This window comes from Urocampus carinirostris, chromosome 10 (assembly GCF_059441175.1).
Source record: "Urocampus carinirostris isolate Australia breed hairy pipefish chromosome 10, RoL_Ucar_1.0, whole genome shotgun sequence".
NCBI lineage: Eukaryota > Metazoa > Chordata > Actinopteri > Syngnathiformes > Syngnathidae > Urocampus > Urocampus carinirostris.
Window position 1 is genome coordinate 13,447,049 of NC_142358.1, and position 25,755 is coordinate 13,472,803.

The 25,755-nt window shown below is 42.3% G+C and overlaps 1 protein-coding gene and 1 long non-coding RNA gene across 3 annotated transcripts; one reads left to right on the top strand and one right to left on the bottom strand.

The window, feature by feature from the left end:
* On the bottom strand, positions 1–25,104 carry rsf1a (remodeling and spacing factor 1a). Of its 2 annotated transcripts, none has more exons than XM_088345388.1 (19): positions 24,857–25,104; positions 22,541–22,632; positions 22,354–22,446; positions 21,277–21,482; positions 21,070–21,194; positions 19,786–19,869; positions 19,021–19,509; positions 17,380–17,857; positions 16,985–17,174; positions 16,587–16,790; positions 16,389–16,493; positions 16,233–16,312; positions 16,081–16,129; positions 15,899–15,999; positions 15,681–15,745; positions 14,419–14,587; positions 9,836–10,050; positions 9,590–9,775; positions 1–3,728 (listed from the first exon to the last, which is right to left on the bottom strand). In XM_088345388.1, the coding sequence occupies exons 1-19, from the start codon at positions 25,008–25,010 to the stop codon at positions 3,049–3,051; spliced, it is 3,765 nt and encodes a 1,254-aa protein (XP_088201514.1). In that variant the 5' UTR covers positions 25,011–25,104; the 3' UTR covers positions 1–3,048. The 2 variants fall into 2 exon arrangements, with proteins under 2 accessions (XP_088201514.1, XP_088201515.1); XM_088345389.1 differs by lacking the exon at positions 24,857–25,104 and adding an exon at positions 24,597–24,666.
* LOC148357785 (uncharacterized) lies at positions 18,745–22,050 on the top strand. The gene is made up of 2 exons (XR_015851490.1): positions 18,745–19,415; positions 21,267–22,050. It is a non-coding gene; the product is annotated as an uncharacterized LOC148357785 (long non-coding RNA).
* Positions 25,105–25,755: the final 651 nt, after the last annotated feature.

A 25,755-nucleotide genomic window follows, 5' to 3' on the forward strand; every position in this document is an offset into this window, starting at 1 on the left:
TTGAGATATTTGCATTTATTTTACATAACATAAACCTCACCTACAGGTACCCAAAAAAAACTGGCAAAAGGCTGCACATAAAATGCGGTGGTTTGGTCACTTGGAGTCTCCGTAGTTTGTATTCTTCCTTGTTCATTGTTCAATTTAGCATACGTTTTCAGTTGCACAACACAATACAGCGGAATCGAGTGTTCAAATAATACACACTGTCCCTTTAAGTGAAACCTGGGTTTAAAATGGAAAAACACATCTACCTGTTAATCTAAACATAGTATTCTGATCAGCATGGTCTCACTGGAATATAAAATTTTTTTAAAAATCGTATTTTGATCCATATTATTGGGCAGCATTTTTTCTATATACAGCCACCTGCCATCAAATCAAATTGATCTCACAGTGCTCCAAAAGCTCATGACTGTAATCAAAACAATTAGAGGCCATCTGTTTAAGGAACACTTTTTTATATTTATAAAATATTCTAACTCCTTAAGTAACTGTACAATAAATTTCTCAATATGAATTTAAGGTAAAACAAGCGATCTTGATTTATAATGGGAGCTTCAGTACCAGCCTCACCCAGCCAGGGGGCGCTGAATTTGTGGACAGAACATAATCAGACATCTTTATGGCCATTAGGCCATCTCTTAGTTCCACTTTTTAACTGCATCCAAATCTTACCCACACATCAGGCTTAGTCTTCGCCAGCCTCAGGGATTCCCCTCATTCGAGAAAATAGAACACTATATTTTACATGAGGACTAGAATGCGACATCTATTATTTTTTTCCCCCAAATAGAGAGAACGCGCATGACCAGGCCACACGCTATGTACAGCAGTTTCGAAAAGTCACTTTATGTCACATCATGTAGAGCCAGAAGGCCAGGGCTAAACAAGTGCTGCCACAAATGCTTGAGTGGAGAGCCACTCGCATCTAGGCCACATTTATCACAAAATAAATTGCAGTTCTTTATATCTGTAACGACAACCTACTTTAATCTGAAAGGGGCGGGTACTAGAACTTGGGCTCTCAAATTAGGCTTTAGCAATACAATTAGCATGTTGTACTATTTAAAAAGCATACTGACATGTAAGGACATGTGCGGCATTAAAACAAACTTATTTACTTTGTGATGTATTATTTTCATTATATTTGAATTTCCCTGCTTAGTAATATTAACTAAATAATTATGAATAAAGGCTTTTTTTCCAAGAGTATACTTTTATAGGGCTCACTTGACACAAAGGGGGTAAAATTATGAAAGCAAGTTATAACTTTTAAAAGCACTTGTGACTGAATATGACGTTTTTTCTGCTATTTGTAACGTTCAATATTTATCTGGAAAAGTGTTTAGTCCGGGAAGATTGAAGGAAGGAATGCATGTTTTTCAGTAAAGTCGGATTTTGGTCTTTTTAGATACAAAACGTGCTTCTAAAAATATATTCATAACTCTTTGTTCTGGGCTCAATGGTGTCAAGTGACTATGCTGAGTTTAAGAGTTTCAATTGACTCAGGAAATTTGTGCTTGCCCATGTATAGGCTACTGGCATATTCTTGGTACCAAGCAGTGTTGGACTAATCAGTTACAAATGAACGCATTCCTGGAACGCAATTACTTTTTTCGGTTACAAATACTGTCACGGAGCTGCATGGTTTTTGTTGAAAATTTATACATATTTCATTGGTATATTCCATTTACAGATCATGTATTACAACATCCTGTTCCTTTTTCGCTCACCATGTAAGAAAACTATCAATCCGCCAACATAGATTAAAAAGTGAGGTGTAGTACAACTGAATGAAGTTACAGTGGCGCTGTCTCAAGCACAAAGTACAAAAACACAGAATTACTCCACATGGAGGTATTCTCCCTACAGTACACTCGCATCTAGGCCGTATTTAAAACTGTAAAATAAAATACTGAAATCAGGGGGTCTTTTTATATGCCGTATTTGATTGTGAGTCACAAGTGACGAATGTTAGACAGCGTGTGCAGAAACAACTTAATTGATGGAACAAATGCGAGCACAAAGTTTATGGTAAGTGGACTGAATTTTGGTCTTATTTTTATTCTGTATTTGTAAAATTATTTTTGCACTACACCATGCCTGGGGGAAAATGCATCTTGCACACTACCCAAAAACAGAGAAGGAAATCTTTGAGTGGTTCGCAGTCCAGAGACAAAATAGATATGGAGTGTCTCAGCTAAGTGTTCGTGGACAAACAGGTTGGCGTACACATTTCGTTTATTATGTGGCTATTTTAGGGCGTCAACTTAAATGCGAATATATCCGTTATTTTGTAGCTAGTTAATTTCAGAGAAACGCGCCATTTTGGCTGTCAGTAATCTCGGGGGTTAAGGATTACTTTTTAAATGAAGTATATAGTGACTGTAACTAATTACTCTTTTTCAGTAATGCACCCAACACAGGTACCAAGTGAAGTTTGTTGCAGTTTACTCAAACTAGCTTTGTTAACTAATGATATCGGGGTTTTTTTATGGCATGATAACTTTGCTGTTACTCTGATACACAAATCAGAGTCCAATAAATATCATGGGAAAATTACAAAAACCTTTTTTCCTTGTTACCAACATAAAAAAATACTGATATGGGAAATGTTTGCGTTTTTAGTTAGTTTGCCCAGAGCAAAACATAGACCTGAATATAAAAAACTGCTAATAAAAAGGATTTAAAATCCGAATTCATAAAACACCATTATAGTTTCTCAATTTTAAATGTAGGGCTTTTACACAAAGCAATATTATACTTGCCTTCTCATCGTTAAAATTACAATTTTTTGTCCTTGAGAACAACAAACACAGCATTAGTCTATGAACATTTAATTTTTTTTCCCTTGTGAAAATATGAATTTGTCCACATTACGTTACAATTATATATTTTTCCACTCTTTTAGCATTTCTGTGTTGATATGGAATTTTTGTTTAAAGATTATTTGGGGGAGGTGGGGCTGGGTAAAAACGTTTCCTCTGCAACACTTAAGTTTGAGAAATCCCGGATCCTGATGGTGGAACAGACACGGACAAATCATCAGTGCGGACTGTTTTGCGAAGAGTTTAAGGAGTCTGACTTGGCCTCTTCCTCTTCCTCATTATGGGAAGGGCCGTTAAGTTTGACCGTCTCCCTTGCCGCTGCAGCATCTGTGACTGCATCGCCGCGTTCGACCCCCGTTGGGCCACCGTCCCTGCTCCGTCCCTGCACCTTGTCCCCAGCGTCACTGCCTGTCTCGTCAGAGTCCTGTCCCTTCTGCTCCTCTTCATCTGAATCGATGCGGTTGAGTCTTTTGCGAACGGGTCGGTCCTCGTCAGAGGACGACTCTGATTCTTGGGACTCGTCTTCTTCCTCGTCCGTGGAAGGCCTTCGCTTTTTCAGCATCTGGGCCAGACGCTTACGCCGCTGTTGAGACAGCATCTCCCGCCTTTTCCCTCTCCCCATCTTCTCCGGGTCATCTTCCTCTTTACTCGTCCTCTGGGCTTCACTTCTTTTGTCCTCGTTGTCTTCTGAGGATTTCCGTCGACTGCGTTTCCCTTTCGACTGTCCGTCTTCCTCCTCCTCCTCTTCTTGGTCACATTGCCTTCGCTTGGATTTGAAGCGACGAGCGTAGACATCTTCCTCTTCTCTAGGTCTTTGCCGCTTCTCTCGCTTCTTCCCTCGACTGTCTTCATTTTTGTCTTCCTCCTCCTCTTCAGATTCTCGCGAAGATAGTGACACTGTAAGAATATTAGGATTAGTTTCAAACACAGAATACATGTGGCAGACATGTAAAGTGGATAAACACAACTTCAATGGCACATGTACTGCATTTATTTGTGTGCAACACGCCTTTTTTTCACCTAAAATAGAACTCAAAGTTTGGGTGAGGGCTAAAAGCGAGGTCTTACGGCAGTATATCACCGCATTTGCGCAACGATTGATCAGTCGAAAACATCGCAAAACATTGAATGCAACCACATCTCTCAACTCACAAGAGATCCACCCTCTATTTTTGTGTGGACGTTTTATAATAATTACGGTAATTCTCAATAGCTTTTCAATTCTGTAGTTGGTATTATTTTCATAGTTAACGTCAATAAATTATTTTTATTATGGCCGCACATTTTTGGTGTGTGTCACTCACAATGCTTGGTTTGAGTAGAGAATAAGTGAAACAAACTCTTGTACAAATTTTTATCAATAATTAAGGGTGCTCGTTATACACAAGTGCGCGTTATACACTAATATGGTAATCAAATGTTGACTTTTTATGACCTCAAACAAATTGCTATCGTAAAAAGGGAAAAATAAAATAATTTTCTTATGTGACTTTTGGCAAATAGGTGTCAAGAAATGAGAAGTTTTAAATTCCTCCAGCACCGTAATCAATATTCCCATATTGATAATAGTCATTATTGTATTAATAATTGATTTAATCTACTGTATTGACACATTGCAAAACAATTAAGGTAACCAAGAAACACAAGAAAAATGATGGACAAGATGGTAAAACCTGCAAAACCCCAAGAATTACTAGTGAAGGTATGGATGCATTGAGTCGGAATCAACTCGTAAAATTGTAATCAAATTGAATCCTTGAGTTCCACAGATTTCTACCCCTAAAAAGTTTAATACAATGGCCACTCTACATATAAGCTACTGTTGTTACAAGAAAGTTGAGATGCCTTTCGAGCAAAAATCTTGCCCCCACATAGGAAAGAAAATCCAAGTTATGAGAATTTCCAGACTAGAATGTGTTTAAGCATCAAATCATCCAAGTTAGCACGTGTGTTTCCCAACATATAGACCTGATTCAGTCTTTTGTATCTTAATGTCCAATACTACTCCTCCTTGATCTGCTACCTTATCGTGGTGGAGGAGTTTGTGTGTCCCAATGATCCTAGGAGCTATGTTGTCGGGGGCTTTAAGCCCCTGGTAGGGTCACCCATGGCAAACAGGTCCTAGGTGAGTGGCCAGACAAAACGCAGATCAGAAGACCCCTAATGATGAGAGAAAACTTTGGTCCTCGATTTCCCTCGCCCGGACGCGGGTTACCGGGGCCCCCTTCTGGAGCCAGGCCTGGAGGTGGGGTCCGCTGGCGAGCGCCTGGTGGCCGGACCCTTACCCACGGGGGCCGGCCGGGCACAGCCCGAAGGGACGACGTGGGACCCTCTTCCCATGGGCTCACCACCTGTAGGAGGGGCCAAAGGGGTCGGGTGCGCAGAGAGCTGGGTAGCAGCCAAGGGAGGGGTCCTTGGCGCGACGATCCCCGGCTACAGAAACTGGCTTTTGGGACATGGAACGTTACCTCTCTGGCAGGGAAGGAGCCCGAGTTGGTGCGTGAGGTTGAGAAATTCCGACTAGATATAGTCGGACTCACCTCTACGCACGGCTTGGGCTCTGGTACCAGTCCTCTCGAGAGGGGTTGGACTCTCTTCCACTCTGGAGTTGCCCGTGGTGAGAGGCGCAGAGCCGGTGTGGGCATATTAATTGCTCCACGGCTCGGCGCCTGTACGTTGGGGTTCACCCCGGTAGACGAGAGGGTAGCCTCCCTCCGCCTTCGGGTGGGGGGACGGGTCCTGACTGTTGTTTGTGCTTATGCACCAAATAGCAGTTCGGAGTACCCAACCTTCTTGGGGTCCTTAGAGGGTGTGCTTGAGAGCGCGCCCCCTGGGGACTCCCTCGTACTGCTGGGAGACTTCAACGCTCACGTGGGCAATGACAGTGAGACCTGGAAGGGCGTGATTGGGAAGAACGGCCCCCCTGACCTGAACCCGAGTGGTGTTTCGTTATTGGACTTCTGTGCTCGTCATGGTCTGTCCATAATGAACACCATTTTCAGACATAAGGGTGTCCATATGTGCACTTGGCACCAGGACACCCTAGGCCGTAGTTCGATGATCGACTTTGTCATCGTTTCGTCGGACCTGCGGCCGCATGTTCTGGACACTCGGGTGAAGAGAGGGGCGGAGCTGTCAACTGATCACCACCTGGTGGTGAGTTGGCTTCGATGGTGGGGGAAGATGCCGGCCCGACCCGGCAGACCCAAGCGTGTTGTGAGGGTCTGTTGGGAACGGCTGGCAGAATCTCCTGTCAGAAGAAGTTTCAATTCACACCTCCGGCAGAACTTCGCCCATGTCCCGAGGGAGGCGGGGGACATTGAGTCCGAGTGGACCATGTTCCGCGCCTCCATTGTCGAGGCGGCTGATCGGAGCTGTGGCCGCAAGGTAGTCGGTGCCTGCCGCGGTGGCAACCCTCAGACCCGTTGGTGGTCACCGGCGGTGAGGGATGCCGTCAAGCTGAAGAAGGAGTCTTATCGGGCCTTCCTGGCCTGTGGGACTCTGGAAGCAGCTGGCAGGTATCGGCTGGCCAAGCGGAATGCGGCTTTGGCGGTTGCCGAGGCAAAAACTCGGGCATGGGAGGAGTTTGGCGAGGCCATGGAAGCCGACTTCCGAACGGCTTCGAGGAAATTCTGGTCCACCATCCGACGTCTTAGGGGGAGGAAGCGGTGTGCCATCGACACTGTGTATAGTGCCGATGGGGCGCTGCTGACCTCGACCCGGGACGTTGTGAATCGGTGGGCGGAGTACTTCGAAGACCTCCTCAATTCCACCGGCACGTCTTCCTCTGGGGAAGCTGAGCCTGAGGACTCTGGGTTGGGCTCTCGTATCACTGGGGTTGAAGTCACCGAGGTTGTCAAAAAACTCCTCGGTGGCAGGGCCCCGGGGGTCGATGAGATCCGCCCAGACTTCATTAAGGCTCTGGATGTTGTGGGCGTGTCATGGTTGACGCGCCTCTGCAACATCGCGTGGACATCGGGGACAGTGCCTCTGGACTGGCAGACTGGGGTGGTGGTTCCCGTCTTTAAGAAGGGGGACCGGAGAGTGTGTTCCAACTACAGGGGAATCACACTTCTCAGCCTCCCTGGTAAGGTCTATTCAGGGGTACTGGAGAGGAGGGTCCGCCAGGAAGTCGAATCTCGGATTCAGGAGGAACAGTGTGGTTTTCGTCCTGGCCGTGGAACACTGGACCAGCTCTATACACTCTTCAGGGTCTTTGAGGGTACATGGGAATTTGCCTGTCCGGTCTACATGTGTTTTGTGGACTTGGAGAAGGCATTCGACCGTGTTCCTCGGGAGGCCCTGTGGGGGGTGCTTCGGGAGTATGGGGTACCGCACAGTCTTATCCGGGCTGTGCGGTCCCTGTATGCCCGGTGCCAGAGTCTGGTCCGCATTGCCGGCAATAAGTCGGATTCGTTCCCGGTGAGGGTTGGGCTCCGCCAGGGCTGCCCTTTGTCACCGATTCTGTTCATAACTTTTATGGACAGAATTTCTAGGCGCAGCCTTGGCGGGGATGGAGTCCGGTTTGGGGGCCTCAGCATTGCGTCACTGCTTTTTGCAGATGACGTGGTGCTGTTGGCTTCCTCAGCCCGTGATCTTCAGCTCTCGCTGGAGCGATTCGCAACCGAGTGTGAAGCGGCCGGGATGGGGATCAGCACCTCCAAGTCCGAGGCCATGGTTCTCAGTCGGAAAAGGGTGGTATGCTCCCTCCGTGTCGGGGAGGAGGTCTTGCCCCAAGTGGAGGAGTTCAAGTATCTTGGGGTCTTGTTCACGAGTGAGGGTAGGATGGAACGGGAGATCGACAGACGGGTCGGTGCAGCGTCTGCCGTCATTCGGACCCTGTACCGGTCTGTCGTGGTGAAGAGGGAGCTGAGCCGAAAGGCAAAGCTCTCGATCTACCAGTCCATCTACGTTCCTACCCTCACCTATGGTCATGAACTTTGGGTCATGACCGAAAGAACTCGATCCCGGATACAAGCGGCCGAAATGAGTTTCCTCCGCAGGGTGGCTGGGTTCTCCCTTAGAGATAGGGTGAGAAGCTCAGTCATCCGGGAGGGACTCGGAGTAGAGCCACTGCTCCTCCGCGTTGAGAGGAGCCAGTTGAGGTGGCTCGGGCATCTAATAAGGATGCCTCCTGGACGCCTCCCTCGGGAGGTGTTCCGGGCATGTCCCACCGGCAGGAGGCCCCGGGGGCGGCCCAGGACACGTTGGAGAGACTATGTCTCTCGGCTGGCTTGGGAACGCCTCGGGGTCCCGTCGGATGAGCTGGAGGAAGTGGCTGGGGATAGGGACGTCTGGGCTTCCCTTTTAACGCTGCTGCCCCCGCGACCCGACCTCGGATAAGCGGAAGACAATGGATGGATGGATGGATGTCCAATACTATATGAATGTGTTTTTGGGTGATCAGGAATATGCATTTACAGCTATTTAGGGTTATATTGGATGATTTGGAGAGGCCAGGAACAGATTGTTTTCAGTTGTTTCTTATAGGGAAATTTCGTTCGAGATGCGAGAAATTATAGATACGAGTACGAGCCGGGAACGGATTAATCTCGTACATAGAGGGGGCCACTGTATAAACAAGTTAAAATATTTGTAGTACAAATACATAAAATCACTACCATTTTTCTCGGATTACAAGTCAAAGTTTTTTTTCATGGTTTGGCCGGGAGTGCGAACTATTCTCTGGTGAGACCCTATGTCTGAATTATTAACACATTATTACCAGGTATTTAGTTTCACGTTATTTTTACACTAAACCACAAGGAGCCCTTCTAGGCCTGTGTTGATAACTTAAACAATGCTAGCGTTGTGCCAAAAAATGTCCCCCCTGCGTGAGATGCCCCCCTTAGCATACGTCACTCGTGCAAATGTTACTAAAATGACTTTGAATCTCATTATTTGGTCAAATGTAATAGAACAGTAGAGCAAAGAAAATTTGCACTTTGTACAGAAATCACTTATGGGCAAGTTGAAAATATTTACTTTGGCAAAATGACACCACCTTTACGTACCAATTGATGGACACGTAAACGAGTTGCTTTTATTGCAATTAACCAGCGGTTTAAAACAGTAATCTCTCAAACATCAAATGTATTGAAACTGTTATGTGCTCTACCATAAATCTTAAAATTCTAAAATTAACTGTCAAGTTATCAACAGATAAAGCAGGAGACTTATGTTTAGAAAATAAGGCGTCATTTTGCCAAAGTAAAAATGTTCAACTTATGCAACGTGCAAATTTACTGTTCTGATACATATCCCAAAAATGATACGAAGTTGTTTGCGTGAGTGATGTATGCTGGGGGGGGATTTATAATCTGGACCGATATATCCATCTATCCATTATCTGTACCGCTTATCCTCAGTAGGGTCGCGAGGGTGCTGGAGCCCATCCCAGGTATCTTCGGGCAGTGGGCAGGGGACACCCTGAACTGGTGCCAGCAAATCGCAGGACACACAGAGACATACAACTCACTCGCTCATTCACACCTAGGGACAATTTGGACTGGCCAAATAACCCGACATGCATGTTTTTGGAAAGTGGGAGGAAACCGCAGTGCCCAGAGGGAACCCACGCAAGCACGGGGAGAACATCCAAACTCCACACAGGAGGTTCGATCTCATGACCTCAGAACTGTGCTGCACAAGCGCTAACCACTGCGTCGCCGACTGATATATTATCCGAAAAATACAGCAATTTAATTGTACATTGACTGTAGATCAATCTATTTCACATATGCGGGGTGAGCACTGACCATCACTATAGTCACTGGAGAGACGTTCCTTCCGCGCCCGTCCACGCTGTTTGACATCTTTTGTTTTTCCGGAGGTCGGGGAATTATCAGACGACTCAGACATCTCTCGATAGTTGACCTGCTGCCGATGGCCACGTCTTAGCCCGCCACGCTTTTGGTCAGACATGTCGCTGTATTGATCCGAGTCTGCCGGGGCCAAGCCACATCAGCAATTTCGAAAGCGGTCTTTGGATAACAGAGACTCACCTTCATCGCTGATTTCCTCTTCCTCCTCAGAGGAGCATCTCCGCCTCTTACGCCCCGGCGGCCTCCCGATTTTGTGTTTGACCCTGCCGGCTTTGTGCTTGGCCGCCACTTTTGTCGATCGCTTGGGCCGCGACACACTATCCCAACTCCCCCCGTCCTCCTCTTCATCCTCTTCCTCTTCGGCACCTGAGCCTCCGAATTCTTCATCCTCAGAACTAAGCATTGAAAATTCAGGAAGTACGATTATTAAAAGGAAAACTTAACCCTTGTGGTAAGTAGGTACATTTTCATGCTTTTTCATGTTTTCAATTAAGAAGAAAACCTTCAAAAGTAAACACTTGGGAGCTCAACTTTTCCCTGGGTCGTAAGAACATGTAGATGTTCAAAATGGCATTGTGTTGTGATTTATGTTATTGCATTTGGGAGCCAACCACATACTTCGCACAAAACATGCTATGTACATTATTTGGACTTAAACAGTGGCCTGCGAAACTATTTGGCCCCCTTGAACTTTGTGACCTTTTGCCACATTTCAGACTTCAAACATCGAGATATAAAATTGTAATTTCTTGTGAAGCATCAACAATAAGTGGGACTCAATCATGAAGTGGAACACACTATTGGATATTTTAAACTTTTTAACACAAAACGACGAAAAAGTGGGTTTGCAAAATTATTCAGCCCCATTGAGTTAATACTTTGTAGCGCCACCTTTTGCTGCAATTACAGCTGCAAGTCGCCAGGGATATGTATCAATTTTGCACATCGTCCTCGTTCTTCATGATAATCTCTGCGCTTTAAACAGACCTCTGAAACTATCACAGTGCAGGTGCATTGATACAGAGACTTGATTACACACAGGTGGATTCCATTTATCATCTTTAGTCATTTAGATAAACATCGAATCATTCAGAGATCCTCACTGAACTTCTGGACAGCGTTTGCTACACTGAAAGTAAAGGGGCTGAATAAGTTTGCACACCCACTTTTTGGTTTTTTATTTGTTAAAAAAGTTTAAAATATCCAATAAAGTGTGTTCCACTTCATGATTGTGTCCCATACTTCACAAAAAAAATTACCGTTTTATATATTTATGTTTGAAGTCTGAAATGTGGCAAAATGTCACAAAGTTCAAGGGGGCCAAATAGTTTCGCAAGGCACTGTAGACAGCCATTATAATTCATAATCTTTGATACATCACTAACCTGATGTATTTCAAGTGATTTTAGTATTAGCGAAGTAATTTTTTGTTGTATGTTCACTCCACTACACCAGTTGGTGGTGTCAAAGCCCAAATAATAATTTTGCCTGCAAACTACTTCCTGGTGAGGTTTTTGGGGGAAACTGCTATTGTTAAAATAATTGGAATGTACTGTATTTAAAGAAATTGTCAGCACTTTGACTAATTCAAAGCTCTAATTAAGCCAGAGGAAATATTTACATAGAAAATTTATGTATATGTACATACAGTTCAGTTAGTTTTCTATATAGTCACTTTTCAGATTTGTATTGTCTTAAGGGGCGGCAGGATATATAAATACATAAAAATACTATATGTATCGATAGGTCTGATGCCACAGAACATTTTGAGTGGTTGGAAGTAAAACAATATTTGTAAATGACTACGTTATCACACTTCAAGTTCATGTCCAAATAACAAACACTGACATAAATTGCGTAAGGTTTTCTGGGAAAGTGACAAGTATTGGAAAAAAATGTGACCACTTTTTGACAAATTCAAAGGGCTTATGAAATATTCACCTAGATATTTTATGTAGCAATGTACAGGACTGTCTCAGAAATTTAGAATATTGTGATAAAGTTCTTTATTTTCTGTAATGCAATTAAAAAAACAAAAATGTCATACATTCTGGATTCATTACACATCAACTGAACTATTTCAAGCCTTTTATTATTTGAATATTGCTGATTTTGGCTTACAGCTGAAAAAAACTCAAAAATCCTATCTCAAAGTATTAGAATACTTCCTCAGACCAAGTAAAAAAATAATTTTATAACAGCAAAACTAAATCAAACATTTGAAAATGTCCATTGATGCACTCAGTACTTGGTTGGGAATCCTTTTGCACGGATTACTGCATCAATCCGGCGTGGCATGGAGGCAATCAGCCTGTGGCATTGCTGAGGTGTTATTGATGCCCAGGAAGCTTCGATAGCGGCCTTCAGCTCATTTGCATTTGTAGGTCTGGTGTCTTTCATCTTCTTCTTAACTATACCCCACAAATTCTCGATGGGGTTCAGGTCAGGGGAATTAGCAGGCCAATCAAGGACAGTGATGCCATGGTCAGTGCACCAGTTACTGGTGGTTTTGGCACTGTGGGCAGGTGCCAGATCATGCTGGAAAATGAAATCCTCATCTCCATAGAGCTTTTCAGCAGATGGAAGCATGTAGTGCTCTAAAATCTCTTGGTACACAGTTGCATTTACTCTGGACTTGATGAAACACAGTGGACCAACACCAGCAGCTGACATGGCTCCCCAAACCATTGCTGACTGTGGGAACTTCACACTGGATTTCAAGCAACTTGGATTTTGCTCCTCTCCAGCCTTTCTCCAGACTCTGGCGCCTTGACTTCCAAATGAAATGCAAAACTTGCTTTCGTCTGAAAAGAGGACTTTGGACCACTCTGCAACTGTCCAGTGCTTCTTCTCCATAGCCCAAGTCAGACGCTTCTTCCGTTGACTTGAGTTCAGAAGTGGCTTGACCATGGGAATACGGCTATTGTAGCCCATTTCCCGGACACGTCTGTGAACTGTGGCTTTTGATACCTGGACTCCAGCTTCAGCCCACTGTCTTTGAAGCTCCCCCAAATTCTGGAAGCAGTTCTTCTTCACAATTTTGTTAAGGCTGCGGTCATCTCTCTTGGTTGTGCAGCGTTTCCGGCCACATTTTTCCCTTCCAACAGACTTTTTGTGGATATGCTTTGAAACTGCACTCTGAACAGCCTGCTCTTTGAGAAATTTCTTTTTGTGTCTTACCTTCCTGACGGAGGGTATTAATGATGGTCCTCTGGACAGCAGTCAGATCAGCAGTCTTCCCCATACTTGTGATTTAGTTTACTGAACCAAGCTGAGTGTTTTTAAGGCTCAGGAAACCCTCGCAAGGTGTTTCGAGTTAATTAGATAATTCAGGTGATTAGTTGAATAGCCTACTTGTATACTTTTTCATGATATTCAAATATTTTGAGATAGGATTTTTGAGTTTTCTTAAGCTGTAAGCCAAATTCAGCAATATTAAAATAATAAAAGGCTTGAAATAGTTCAGTTGATGTGTAATGAATCCAGAATGTATGACATTTTTGTTTTTTTAATTGCATTACAGAAAATAAAGAACTTTATCACAATATTCTAATTTTCTGAGACAGTCCTGTATATGCAATTCAGTTGTTTAACTTTATCGGCACTATCAGAACTTGTATTCCCCTAAGGGAATACAATAAATTAATGAAAAATTAGATATTCTAATGCCACCTAACACTAAGTGGTTTAAAGTCAAAAATATATTCATAAATGGCCGAGTTATCACACTTTTAATCTCATGTCCAAATAATGTACACTGACATACATCAAGTCAAAAAAGAAAACGCATGTCACGAGGGTTAAAGACACTCCCAAACCGAGAATCTTTTCATGAAATAGGTAGAGAACATGTAGTGTTCCTCCCCACAAATATGCAATGGACACACGAGAAATTTAGTCTCAAAGTTGACCCATCTGGCTTGTTTCCTCTAGAGCTGTGGCGTCACTAAAGGAACACGACATTTTCAAAATGGCGAATCCTATTGCACACCATTTGCAGCATCTTCAAAACAGAAAGTGATTGTAGTGATCACAGATTGCATAGCCTTCATTTCTGCTTGGAGAATTTGAAACTTTGCTTACCCGGTCAAAGGGGGCCTTGTAACGGTTTTGTCAGAGTTGCGTACTTTGACCTCCAAAAGCTGCGTAGGGTAAGTTTACCTGCTACCAATACAGCGAGTGTTCCTTGTTTGCCTTAGCCTCGTTTTAGGTAGGCAATTATGGATTTTCAGTTGTGTTTTTTGCGCGTGTTGGTACAATTTTGTCCGGCCACCTACTAGTTGATTCGGGGCTGCCGAAGGCTATTCAGTTCCATTGCTAAAGGTGAGTGCTCGTTGGCTGCCCGTGTGTCGTTTTGCTGGCTAACATGACGTTGACGCTGGTTTTGCCATATCTCTTGGTTTATTACCAGTCATTTGTCAATGTTGCTACCGCTTTTTGTTGTTGGTTCCTTGGTAGCCTGGCAGCTCACTGCGTGTTTTTTGGTCGGTCGGTCTTAAGTTTTTCCCCTGGGGCTGTGACCACCTTTCGTTCATCGGTGCTGGTTATCCCCCCATTGGCAGCTCACCGAATGTTATTTTTTCCAGTTAGCCCCCTTTTGGCTGCTTGCCATTTGTTTTACCATGACTGCATCCAACTGCGACATAATGCCAAGGTATTAGATTACATAGATTTTAATGCAAAAACCATGTACCACTTCCTCAAATTTTGCATTTTAAGAATTAACATACGACCAGTTCAACAGTGATGATGACAGACGTCACCTGTTGCTGAGCGTGAAGGCGTCCTCACTCTCCGCTGCAGAACTGCCGCTCTCTAGATCGTTCAGACGCCGCCGCTTTCTGTTTCGCGTGGAGAGCGTCATGGGAGGGCGGTTGCTCGTCTTATTGGGCTCTGTCAATGTGGCGCCTGCGGAAATGTTTGGGACTCCCCCTGGAGTGACATTTACGCCACGGGGGTTCATTACAAGGAGAAGTACTAGCTTGAAGAACATTTTTTGTTTTTTCTTCTCTAAGCAATGTCTAATGCGGTGTGACAAAAAGAAAACCCAAAACCATGCAAAAAAAAAAAGAAAAATAAAAGCAAAGTCTACAAGATAAATGTGGACACATTGTGGGAATTGCAACAGACGATCCATCAAATAGTCTCTATGTGGCAATATTATGTTTTTTTTCATGAATGCGCTCAATTGAGTATATTATGTGTGTTGTTATTTAGTGTATATGTTGTGTCCCAGGGGAACTTAAATCATTGAATGTTGGGATTAGAGAGGGCCGAACCTAGAGGGGCTAAAGGATTCTGTAATCTTAAATACAAACAGAATGTGGGCAAAAGGCAAATATATCTATATGATTGACAGCCATTAAAATGCATTTCGAATTTTGGGGCATTTGGCCGGCTCTTTACACCATGCAATAAAATCAATTAATTAGATTTAGTGGCCATTTTAAAAGTCACTAACTTAAATAGTAAAATTAAGGCAAACAAAACAGCAGTTTAATATGATTAACTCAAAACTGGTACCGACAATTAAAAGTTGTCGCAGGATGCTTGATTGGGTAGAAATAGTTAAAACAGTGGGGACATTTTTAATTGTTGCAAAACTACAAGCTATGATGAGTTTTTTTTTTTTTCAAGTTGCCAACCCCTAAATTGGGTTCATCTATTAGAATCATTATTCTATTGTTTAACAATATCACCAACCCTTTCGCCTTAGTTACCTGGCGGGCTGCAATGCTTCACTAAGATCATACTTTTTTGTATTTAAAAAAAAAAAGCCCGTAAAATAAATGGAATAAAAAAAAGACATTCCTCAAATATTCTACCAGAGTTGGGGGGCTTCTTAATCAGCAATACAGAGATGCGCTTGACATGTCATTGACAAATCCATAACCTCCACTTTAGGATTTTTTTTTGTGGTGGCTAATCATGAACCTTCCTGGCCACAATAAGATGACTTAAGACAAATCATGAATAAATTAAGTGAAGTATTATGAGGTGTTGGAACAAAATTCAATCCACTCACTTTTGTTTACTTCGTCAACATCTTCCTCGATGGCCTCGTCAATGGCGTCATCAAAGTCATCAAATCTGAAGGAAATTTATCAAAGTTAGTTTTTAGACAGGCAAAAAAAAAAAAAAAGCTTTTTTACCAATACACATTAATCCGTTGAGAAAACACATTCAACATTTTAACTTGAAGTTAGAGAGTGGAAGAGGCAACAAAGATGCAAACAAAATAACCTGTAGCTGATGTGCTTCCTGGTTCTTGTTGACCTCCTCCCCAGATTTTTACTCTTCTTGGCATCTTTCTTTTTGGGGGTCTTCTCCTCTTCCTCATTTCCCTGTGAGAACACAATCAAGTATCTCCAATCGGTGTGGCTCCCGTGGGCATTAAAGGAGCTGCTGTTTTGCATTGCACTCACTGGGATGATGTTCTCTACACTGATCCCAACGTACACCAGCCTCTCCCGCCTGACCGAAACAGATTTGATTTATAAAAAATAAATCTACTTGCTAGCACATAAACCACCTCAGTAGTTTTATATCTGGAAGTGTATGTGTGTACACAGTTTACCTCCTTTCAGCACGCTCTCGCTTCTTCAGAGCGCTGTCCAGGTTAAGCAGTTGCTCTTCCAGTCTCTCACACAGCAGTTTCTATCCCAAACACAAGTGATTAAGCGCACCACTAAAATCATTTGTGTTATTTTAGTTTTTTTTGTAAGTAACTTACGTGCTGGCATGGCGGGCAGAACCATTCTCCATCTGGTATGAGCATGAGAGGAGGCCGCAGACAAGCTGTGTGATATCCACTGTCACACGAGTCGCATAAAAGAATCTAAGAATGACAAGTGGAAACAAGTTATCGGAAGTGCTCAGCAGTTACATGATTCAGGTAAAAATCGTATAAAAACAGAAAAAAGTATCTCACCAGTTCAGGGTGGTTGGGAAGACCACAGTGAGAGCAAGCATCCTCTTTAGGAATGTCTTCGGAATGGTAGGAGTTGTCAGAGTGGTTTCCTCCCTCACTGGCCTCCTCGCCATCTTTAGCTCCATTTGGTGCCTCCTCATCTTCTTCGTTTGGTTTGTGGCGTTTGGTATTGGACCAACGGGGGCGCCCGTGTTTCCTCTTACCCTATACACAAGAAGGGAAAAAAAGGCAGCAGTGATAAGTCATAAGCAGAAGCAATTACCCCATTCCAACCACAATTCAAATATTTGATTTGTAATTAAACTACATTGAGTGAACTATGTGTGTAGAGGATCTTAATGGCTTTTTTTCCCCCATAGTTTCTCTGTGTTGCCATATGATAATGGAATATACAATACCCTGCGCTTTCGCATTTGGATGATAGCTTTTGTTTTTCCTTCTTTCTTGTCAGAGAGACTCTGGTCTTCATCATCTCCACCTTCCACCTGCTCCTCCTCCTGCTGCTCCTTTTCCTCCCCCCCTTCTTCTCTGGCCTGCTTCTTTTGGCCTTTCTTTTTTTTCGGGCTCTCAACCGCCTTGGAGCTTGGCCTGCAAGATTAACACGTTGAACTGACCTTATTTTTGTGTAAAGTAAATTTACAAGTTCAAAGCATGTGCTCAAAACATATGTGATTTTTTTTCTTACTATAGAATAATACATTGCGTGCGACTGTTAAACAAAACCAGTTTGAAAATGAGATTTTTAGGTGTTTATTTCAAGGCCTATTGTTGATGTTTGATGTGGACAACAAACCTGGAGATCCTGGCAGACCTTCTAAGAGACCTCCCATCTGACGTGTCCTCCAGCTCCTCCTTGGCCTTCAGCTTATTCCTCCGGTGAGGCGGGATCTTGATCTTCAAACGAATTCCTTCCTTCTGAAGCTCTGAGGACGCCTTCTCTCGTGGACGTGGCTTATCTCGGGCATCCTTCTCGACTGTCTGATCTGGTAGACTGCCATTTACGTCTTCCTCTTCCGTGTCCTTTGCCTTCAACTGTGCTTGCGCTTTTCTTGAAGTACTCGCATCCTTCTGATGTTTGTCTTCGTTTTCTTCTTTTACCACATCTACTTCTTGGTGTCTCAACTCAGCCTCATCTGCCTGAGGGACACTTTCATCGGTTTCTTTGTCAGCTTGTGTGTTCGTACCCTGGTCAAGTCGTGCTGTCCCTTCCCGGACAACGGGCTCGTTCTTCACCAGCACCGACTGGCGTCCCACCTCCAGATTTCCTACGACTAGTAAATGTCAAAATAACAACACATTATCAGGACAGCGTTTAGCACACTTTCTAAGTTAAAAAAAATCAATTACAACTTTAGGAAAATAAATTGTTACTTGTTTGTTTTTTATATTTTATCAGACTACGGACTACAAAACATGGATTACAATTTACAAATTCATATTTTTAATATTTTTGTATTAAACCAATCTTTATCTGATTTATGTACTAAAAAGCTAAGTCGGGACAAAGATCCTTGCATGCCCGTAAAAGCAATGTTTAGCTGGCTGCAAGCAGAAGTTATACTAATGTTGTAAAATACTGCATGTTTTAAGTGTTAAATGTCTGCTACAGTTCATCATCTTAGCCGATTTTATTAATCAATGAACTGGGTGTGAATTAATAGTTAGCACTAATGTTGCATATAAATTGATATGGCCTGAATGAGCATGTTGCAGTTTGAATACACAGAACAATTTTGAACTTAAACTGAAAGTGAAAATAAACATGTGATGGTTGGAAAAAAATTGTAAGATTTTATCTCCTCAAAATCTTGTGTGACAGTTAGGGAAGTGTGAAATGGTGATAAAAGATACTTGAACATGTTTTCTTCAACTCGTGTTCTGGGACACACTATTGCACCGTGAAACCTTGTCTAGTGTGCTACACGGAATTGCTCAACTCGATCTAAAGCATGCTATTGTTCAGTATCTTTGCCATTTACGAGTGATCAGTTGGTAACAATTAACCATATCCGTAGGTGGCAGCAGATTTACCTTTTTTGCCTTTTATTTACCAATCATCTCCTGTTTTGTTCCACTAAGATATGTTTGCAAGAAACACGAGATAGAAATATAGTAACACCTGAAAAACACGTTAAAAATACAGTAAAATCAAAATTACAGCAAAACAATTACCGTAACCAAAATTGATAACCTATATTACCTCCCCAGTCACAGTGATCACAAATGACTTTATATCGTCAATTCAAGCTTTAAAAAAACATGAAATTGTTAATGGCAATTATAGTTTAACCATTTTCAACATACCGTATACCCAGACGTTTAAAATACAAGTACCTTGATAAAAAAGGGTGAAAAACTCTGCTTTAAAAGATTCAGTAAAGGTGGGAAGTTTTAAACAATACATTAAAAAGTATTTCCATACTTGTGTTGGTACCTTGCATATTATTTTCTTCCTCTGCAAGTTTACAGCCGTTCTCGTCGTTGGATGATGGTCCACGGATGACCCCAACATGACGAGAAACTATTGATGATCTCCCGTTTGTAAGTTCCAACGGTTGTTGTGACGACAGCTGGCCACCAGTTGGCGCTAATAAGCTGTCCTTGCTCTGTATGACCGAGGGATTGCACACTATGATGCTGCTACTGTTGTTGAGGTGGTTGCTGTGGAAGCTTTCAGCCAGCTTCAGCTCTCTCTTTTTCAGCGGTATCTTCGCTTGCTGGCTGCTCTTGACAACAGCGCGTTCTGCTTCTCCTTCCTTGTTTGTGTCCTGCTTGGACGCTGTCATCAAGACGACAGACAAGTCCTTGCACTCGGATTTGATGACTGAGGTGATGGTGCTGACATGATTATCAATTGGAGAAGTTCCATCGCTGATTTTCTCTTGTTTTGCCTCTTTGATGGTCGCTATATGGTCCTTGTGAGCTAATGGAAGCAAAACAATGGCCAACATTATTTTATAATAAATACATATTAGGCCAGCCAACCCAAGCTTGGCAAATTAATTGGAGTCCGGAAGCCTGTACCAAAAGTACAAAATTTCCAACATGTGACTAAAGAAACCTTTTTTAACATGCCAACTACGCACAAAAGCCAATTTAAAAAAAAAAAGGGGTGGGGGGTGTCCAACTCAGCAAGGGAAATAAGGTTAAACAACCAAACTGATGATTGATCCATTCACTTATGAAATGTTATTCTAACCTTGCTTGAGAGGGTTCTCCTCTTTTTCAACTTTTACGATGACTTCATCTGAGATTTTGTGGAGTTTCTTGTCTTCTTCGACCCCTTTGATGTCACACAAGAAATAATGTGTTCAGATGAATGAAGTTTTCATTAACTTTAACACATAAAAACAAATCCACCCATCCACCGTTACCCCTTAGGCTATTCCAGGGGGCGCCAACCTTAATGAACCAGAGAGCTACTTTTTTGTTATTGAGTAGCGTGAAAGGTTATCAGTTTAAAATGCAGTTCTAAAATAGCAACTCATGTTATTGCTATTTTGTTACAATGTTCAGTGTTCTAGTTTGCCCACGTCCCTGCGTCTAGACGCATTTTTTTTTTGCTGGGGACGCATAGTCTCAAATCAACGTGCGTCTCTGGGACGCAACTTTTTTGACACAAAATTGTCATTATTACCCGATTACATTTTTTTTAAAGATTTACCGCACTCCAAACTTTTTGTCAGACAGATCCGGCAGATGTTGTTTTGGACTCGTGGTTCGAGTTTTCGTCTGCACGCCGATCTCGAGTTGCGTGGTGAAAAGTCCATCTCTTTTTAGAGAACCGGCATTTTCGGCTCAACTCATTCAAGAGAGCTGGATCTCAAACGGCTCACTTGCTTTGATGCCTTATATTACAAATTATTATGTTGTATAAAGAAGTTAAGAAAAAAGGAAATATAAAAGGAGAAAATGAAAAAAAGACAGGTTTGTGGTTATCCCTTTAATCGGTATATTACCAAAAATAATTTGATGCAGAAAATGAATTAATATTTTGATGATTAAAACTGGATGAATATATAGATTTTTATATATTTATTTTTTTTTTTTTTACAATTTCAACCTCGATAACACCAAATTTTGGGGACCCTTAGATCTCTGTTGGGACCCATAGATTTTTGAGCATGCGAATCCCCGTGACTCATCACTTTTCAGAGGTAAAATGAACACTGAATGTTACTATTATCTTATAACTAGGTTGTAAGAAATGTTAGATTAAGCACAGTCAACCACTAAAACAAGACAGTGATCATCTCAATGATTTCACATGCCAGTTAGAAATCAAATTTCCTAGAAAAATCACCATGACCCCTCACTAGCGTGCAATTTTCAGAGCAAGTCTACGGGCTACTCAGGTGCTCGTAGGGGGCTACCTTGTGCCTGTGGGCACCACTTTAGAGACCACTTGTCTAGTCCCCGAATACCCCTTTTAAATATTTTTTAATAGCAATATTTAACTATTTAATATTGTTAAATAATTTACCGGTTTCTCTGCGATCAGGACTGCTACTTCCAGATTCAAACAGTTTCTGGTCTTGGTCTGTGTTCAGATTTGGAAAGACTTGAGCCTTGAGGATCTCCAGAGCATCAGCCAAGTCATTGCGGGTCCTGAAGGGACCATCACGGATTTAATGAAAATTGATTGAACGCAAGTCGGAGAGTAAAACATGCCTTCTATAGGTTCCGGTACCTGACTATGCATCTCCATGTGGAGCCGTCCAGGTCATCCTGCTCCTCTGTGTAAAGCCGGATGTTTTGCTCTTGGTCCAGCTGCAGCCAGTACATCAAACCCTGCTTGTCCCGCCCGATGGGCTGCAGGCGCATCTTGTCCGGCTCCTCCTCGTTTATCAACGTTTTGAACTTGATGTTGTCATCAAACTGGCACTCACAAAGATACTGGGGTAAAAAAACAGAACCACATCAGAATTTTGAATACAAATGTTTATTACAAAGACTCCTACAGTAAATGTTAAAAGAGCATAACTTAAAACATTTTAAGATTATATTTAAGAGCTGTAATTTACTAGACGTGAGCTCTAGGTGATATAGAACTAAGAAGATCTATTGATGAGATTGTTGATATTTAATCACAGAATATGGAGTTTTTGCAACATTTACAGTTCTACTATAAATTTCAGAATGAAAGCGTTTTCCCTAGTGATTTAGGGTCTAGGATCAGTATTGTTAATGCCAATATAAAGCTCATCTCTTAAGAGCGTGATGATAATTTATTTACACCGAAAAACATGGCGACCAGATGATGAGGCTGCTGTATCAGAGTCAGATCAGGAGGCTTTTCCTGCTACTGGTAACCATGGAAACCAGTAATGGCTGTCGCCAGGCTGTACTGGCCCAAGACATTACAGAAAGTAAAGCCCGAACAACCTAGTGGGTTAAGGGATTCGTGAATGTGAACGTTGTGAAATCTGGTCCATTTAAAGACAAGAATAAACAATAAATCACATTTTGGCATGTGTTGAGTGACTGATTATAAACAAAATTATGTTTTAAAGTTGTATTGGGTGAAGTTGAGCAGGTCTATGACTAATAATTCACACCACAACATTATCCACATGCAATAAAATAAAGCTACTTCAATACATTTGGAGTACCGGGAGGGTTTGTTAAAGGCACTTGATAGGAAACTTCTAGAATTCTGTCAGATGTATAACTCTAAAATGAGTTAAAGTGCTATTTTAAAACATTAAGAAGATAAGAAGATAATAAAGAATACTATGGTATCATGTCAGAGGCACAAATTTTATACTTTGAGGATGCTGGATTTGCACTCCATTGACATATCCTGGTAACCACTCTGTTCCAGCTCCCAAGCCCAGGCACTGTTGAGCTCCTGGCAACTCTATAAGAAAACAAACAGCAAATTTAGTTTTGGGGAAATCTCCTTCCCACCCTGATCACAATTCAACTTTGGACTGATTGCATGCTTCACTTACTTTGGCCAGGTATTTTTCCCAGCGTTCAGTAGTCACTGTCTTGCCTAGCTTTCGGAGGAGCTTGACATGAAGTTCTATGAGAGGTTTGGGAACTGGGGAAAACATAAAAATGAGGGGGAATTACTAACATCAATTTAATTATTTGTCACATACAACCGCATTTGAGTGCCACACTCCAGGTTGTTCCGAGTTAAAAGATCATCCTAGCAGCAAATTACTGTATAAATGTTAATGTTCCTAAGCATTTACTTTAGGTGTGTAGGAGAGAAACAATGAAAAAACGAGAAATGTAAGCAGATACATGCTTTGTGGGAAAATTACAAAATCTCTCCCTTATGGGAAAATGTTGTGGACTGCATGGGAAGATGGTTGAAATTTACTCCCCCAAAATCACAGAGACTGTGTCTTTTTGGAGACATAACTGTGTTGCTCCACTTGGACACATCTGCAGTTATTAGATAAACCAACCACAATCTGTGACGCCTCCGTATCCATAATGCATTGCACCACACTCCTAGTTAAATATTCTGCTTTTTCTTTTTCCACAATTGATGATGAGCTGCTCTTTTGTCTGTTTGTTTTGAGTTTGTTTGGATTAGGATTGTATTTTTCTACGGAAAATTGTTGAAAACTCAATAAAACCGTAAGTTATATAAAAACAAAAATTGGAGGGACAAGAACATGGCAGTGAAATCCAAGACCAGCCTCAGGCAAATGCTGGTTACTTCCATCTTCCTCTACAGTTGAGAGACATGGACTCTCACAGCAAAGCACAGCTGGAAAGCAAAATTCAGGCCATGGAGATGGGATGCGAGAGGAAACCTCTAGGAATTAGCTACATAACCCATGTGACAGACATAACAGTACGCTATACCATCAGAGAGCACATTGTACCCTACGAAGAACGGTTGTCAACTGTGGGCAGCCAAAAATTGCAGTTGTATGGTCACATCTCAAGATCATCAGGACTGGCCAAGAGAGACAAAAAGAACTAAGCCAACAACATCAAATAATTGACTTGTGTCTGTTCTGCCACAACCCAAACTCAGGCCATGACCAGTCAGCAGTGGGGAAAGCTATCCAGAGTTGCGTCCTCGGCAGTGCCCTGACAAACCAAGCGGTTAAGGGTTCCGTGAACTTTGCAGCAAAATACCGGATACATTATCACGATCCTAAGCATTTACTGTAGGTGTGTATGAGAGAAACAACGAGAAATACTGGACTGTGGCCTCGAAGGGTCATAAGTTTTAGAATTATTATTTAAATACCTGTAGGTAAGTTGATGGGGGGCTGGGGGTGGTGTAGAAAGTGATAGCTGGACATTTGTATTTCAGACCGGAACTGAATACATCAACTGAGGTCTAATATTAACATTTACTTAAAATGCAATAGGTTAATGAGATGTCTCATTAATCTAAATACAGTATTTAGTATTTGGGGTTAAAGTATTGTCATGGATCACAGTTACGGCGTCAAACAAATTGACTAACTGAAACAAAACAATTAGATTGTCAGTTCAAGGAGAAGTTCGGTAGAAATATAATACTTGAGAGGATATTAGTTTCAATGTATTAGCTAGAAATATGACAAACAAACTTAAATCGGACTGTACCAACTCTCAGCATCAATGCTTACTTTGCAAGCTAAATCGCTGGCTAACTGTGAAGGCCCTTACTGCGCATGCGTATACCTGACAGCCACAAAGTGTCCTCCAATGCGTTTAAAAACTATAAAGAATACATCAAAATAGAAAACAAGAATTAAACGATAGTATGATCAGTTCGCGCAGTTAGCGAATTGAAGGAAGCGATTGCACCGGAGAATTTTCGATCGGGAGAGCTAACCAGTGTGCATCATGGCTACCTTCTGTTCACATTTGAGTGTTCTTGTTGCTCGTTTTGTCTTTTTTTCTCACTGTGTTGAAAATGGTTTCGTTACCACAAATAAACCCAACACGCCATTGAAACACTAACTTAACCTCGCTGTTTTTCCCACGTTAAATGAGAGTGAACGATGTTTAGGGGATCGCTAGCTTCGTGTTAGCTTCGATGCTTACGGAGTTCCAAACTTGGGAAGTTGTTTTCATATATCTGTCCGTTTAATGTTTGTCAAATGGCGGAAGAATGGAAATCATGATCAAATGTTGCCGTGCACGTGGTGCAACGTCGTCATTTACGGTGATCTTCACGGGAAATCGACACGCATCTTCATCTCCCTCAACATCCTGGTGATGGTGCCCCCCTTTTCCTCCTTCTCCTCCGCCGAGTGAGTGTCGCAGCTTTTCTGCCACTTTATCCCCAAAAGTGTGCTCCTTACCCGACGTCTTGTCGCGCAGGTAGCCCTCCATTTGCGGGAATGTCATTTCAGGCAGGTCGAGGACGGCTCCGTAGCGCTCCAGGAAGGAGCAGACCTCGGCGAAGCTTGGGCATAGCGCCGGTTCGGAGCTCCTGAGAAACGCCGGAGCAGCCATCTTTCCAGGCGCACTGAAGCTGGAGGGGAGGGCCAGCCGTGGCTGGGAGGGATGCGAGTGGAGGGAATGAATGGGAGACCCGGGGTGACAAGGCAGCGCTAGTACGTTCGCTATAACTTCCGGGTTACTCTTTCAGTTAAAACCAATTTAACATATTAATTTATTATTTACACTGACTTAAAAACATTCCAGCAGGGGTCTCAAATTCAATTTATTTGGGGGACCTGGAACTAAGGTCCGAATGAGATAGGGCCGAATCGTGTTTTCTACAAGAAAATCTCTGATATAAAATTCACTTTTCTCAAATACATTTTTAAAGAATGCTACACAACAACGTATCTAAAATATACTATAAACAATGAATATGAATATCAATCAATCTTTAAAAATGAATCAATAATTTGTGTGGGCTGCACTTACAAAAAAATGGGACATTGTTTAGTATTTTATCACTAGATGTCACTGTATTGTAGAGTGAAACTGAAAACAAGTGCCAAAAAGCACAATGAAGAATACATACAGAGGATACTCAAAGTGACCAATAAGCACCATTTTACTTCTCTTTTTCTGCCTAGCCTGTTTTTAAGGTTTGATGTACCCGTATAGGCAAGATAGCGGACAATGAAGTTAGCTCCCTTTAGGTGAGGCTTATGTTATGTAAGATGAATGATGAAATCTTAAGCCATGATAACACTTTGAGCTTGTAAATTTTACCAGTAAGTACATACTTAAAAGGGGGAAAAGA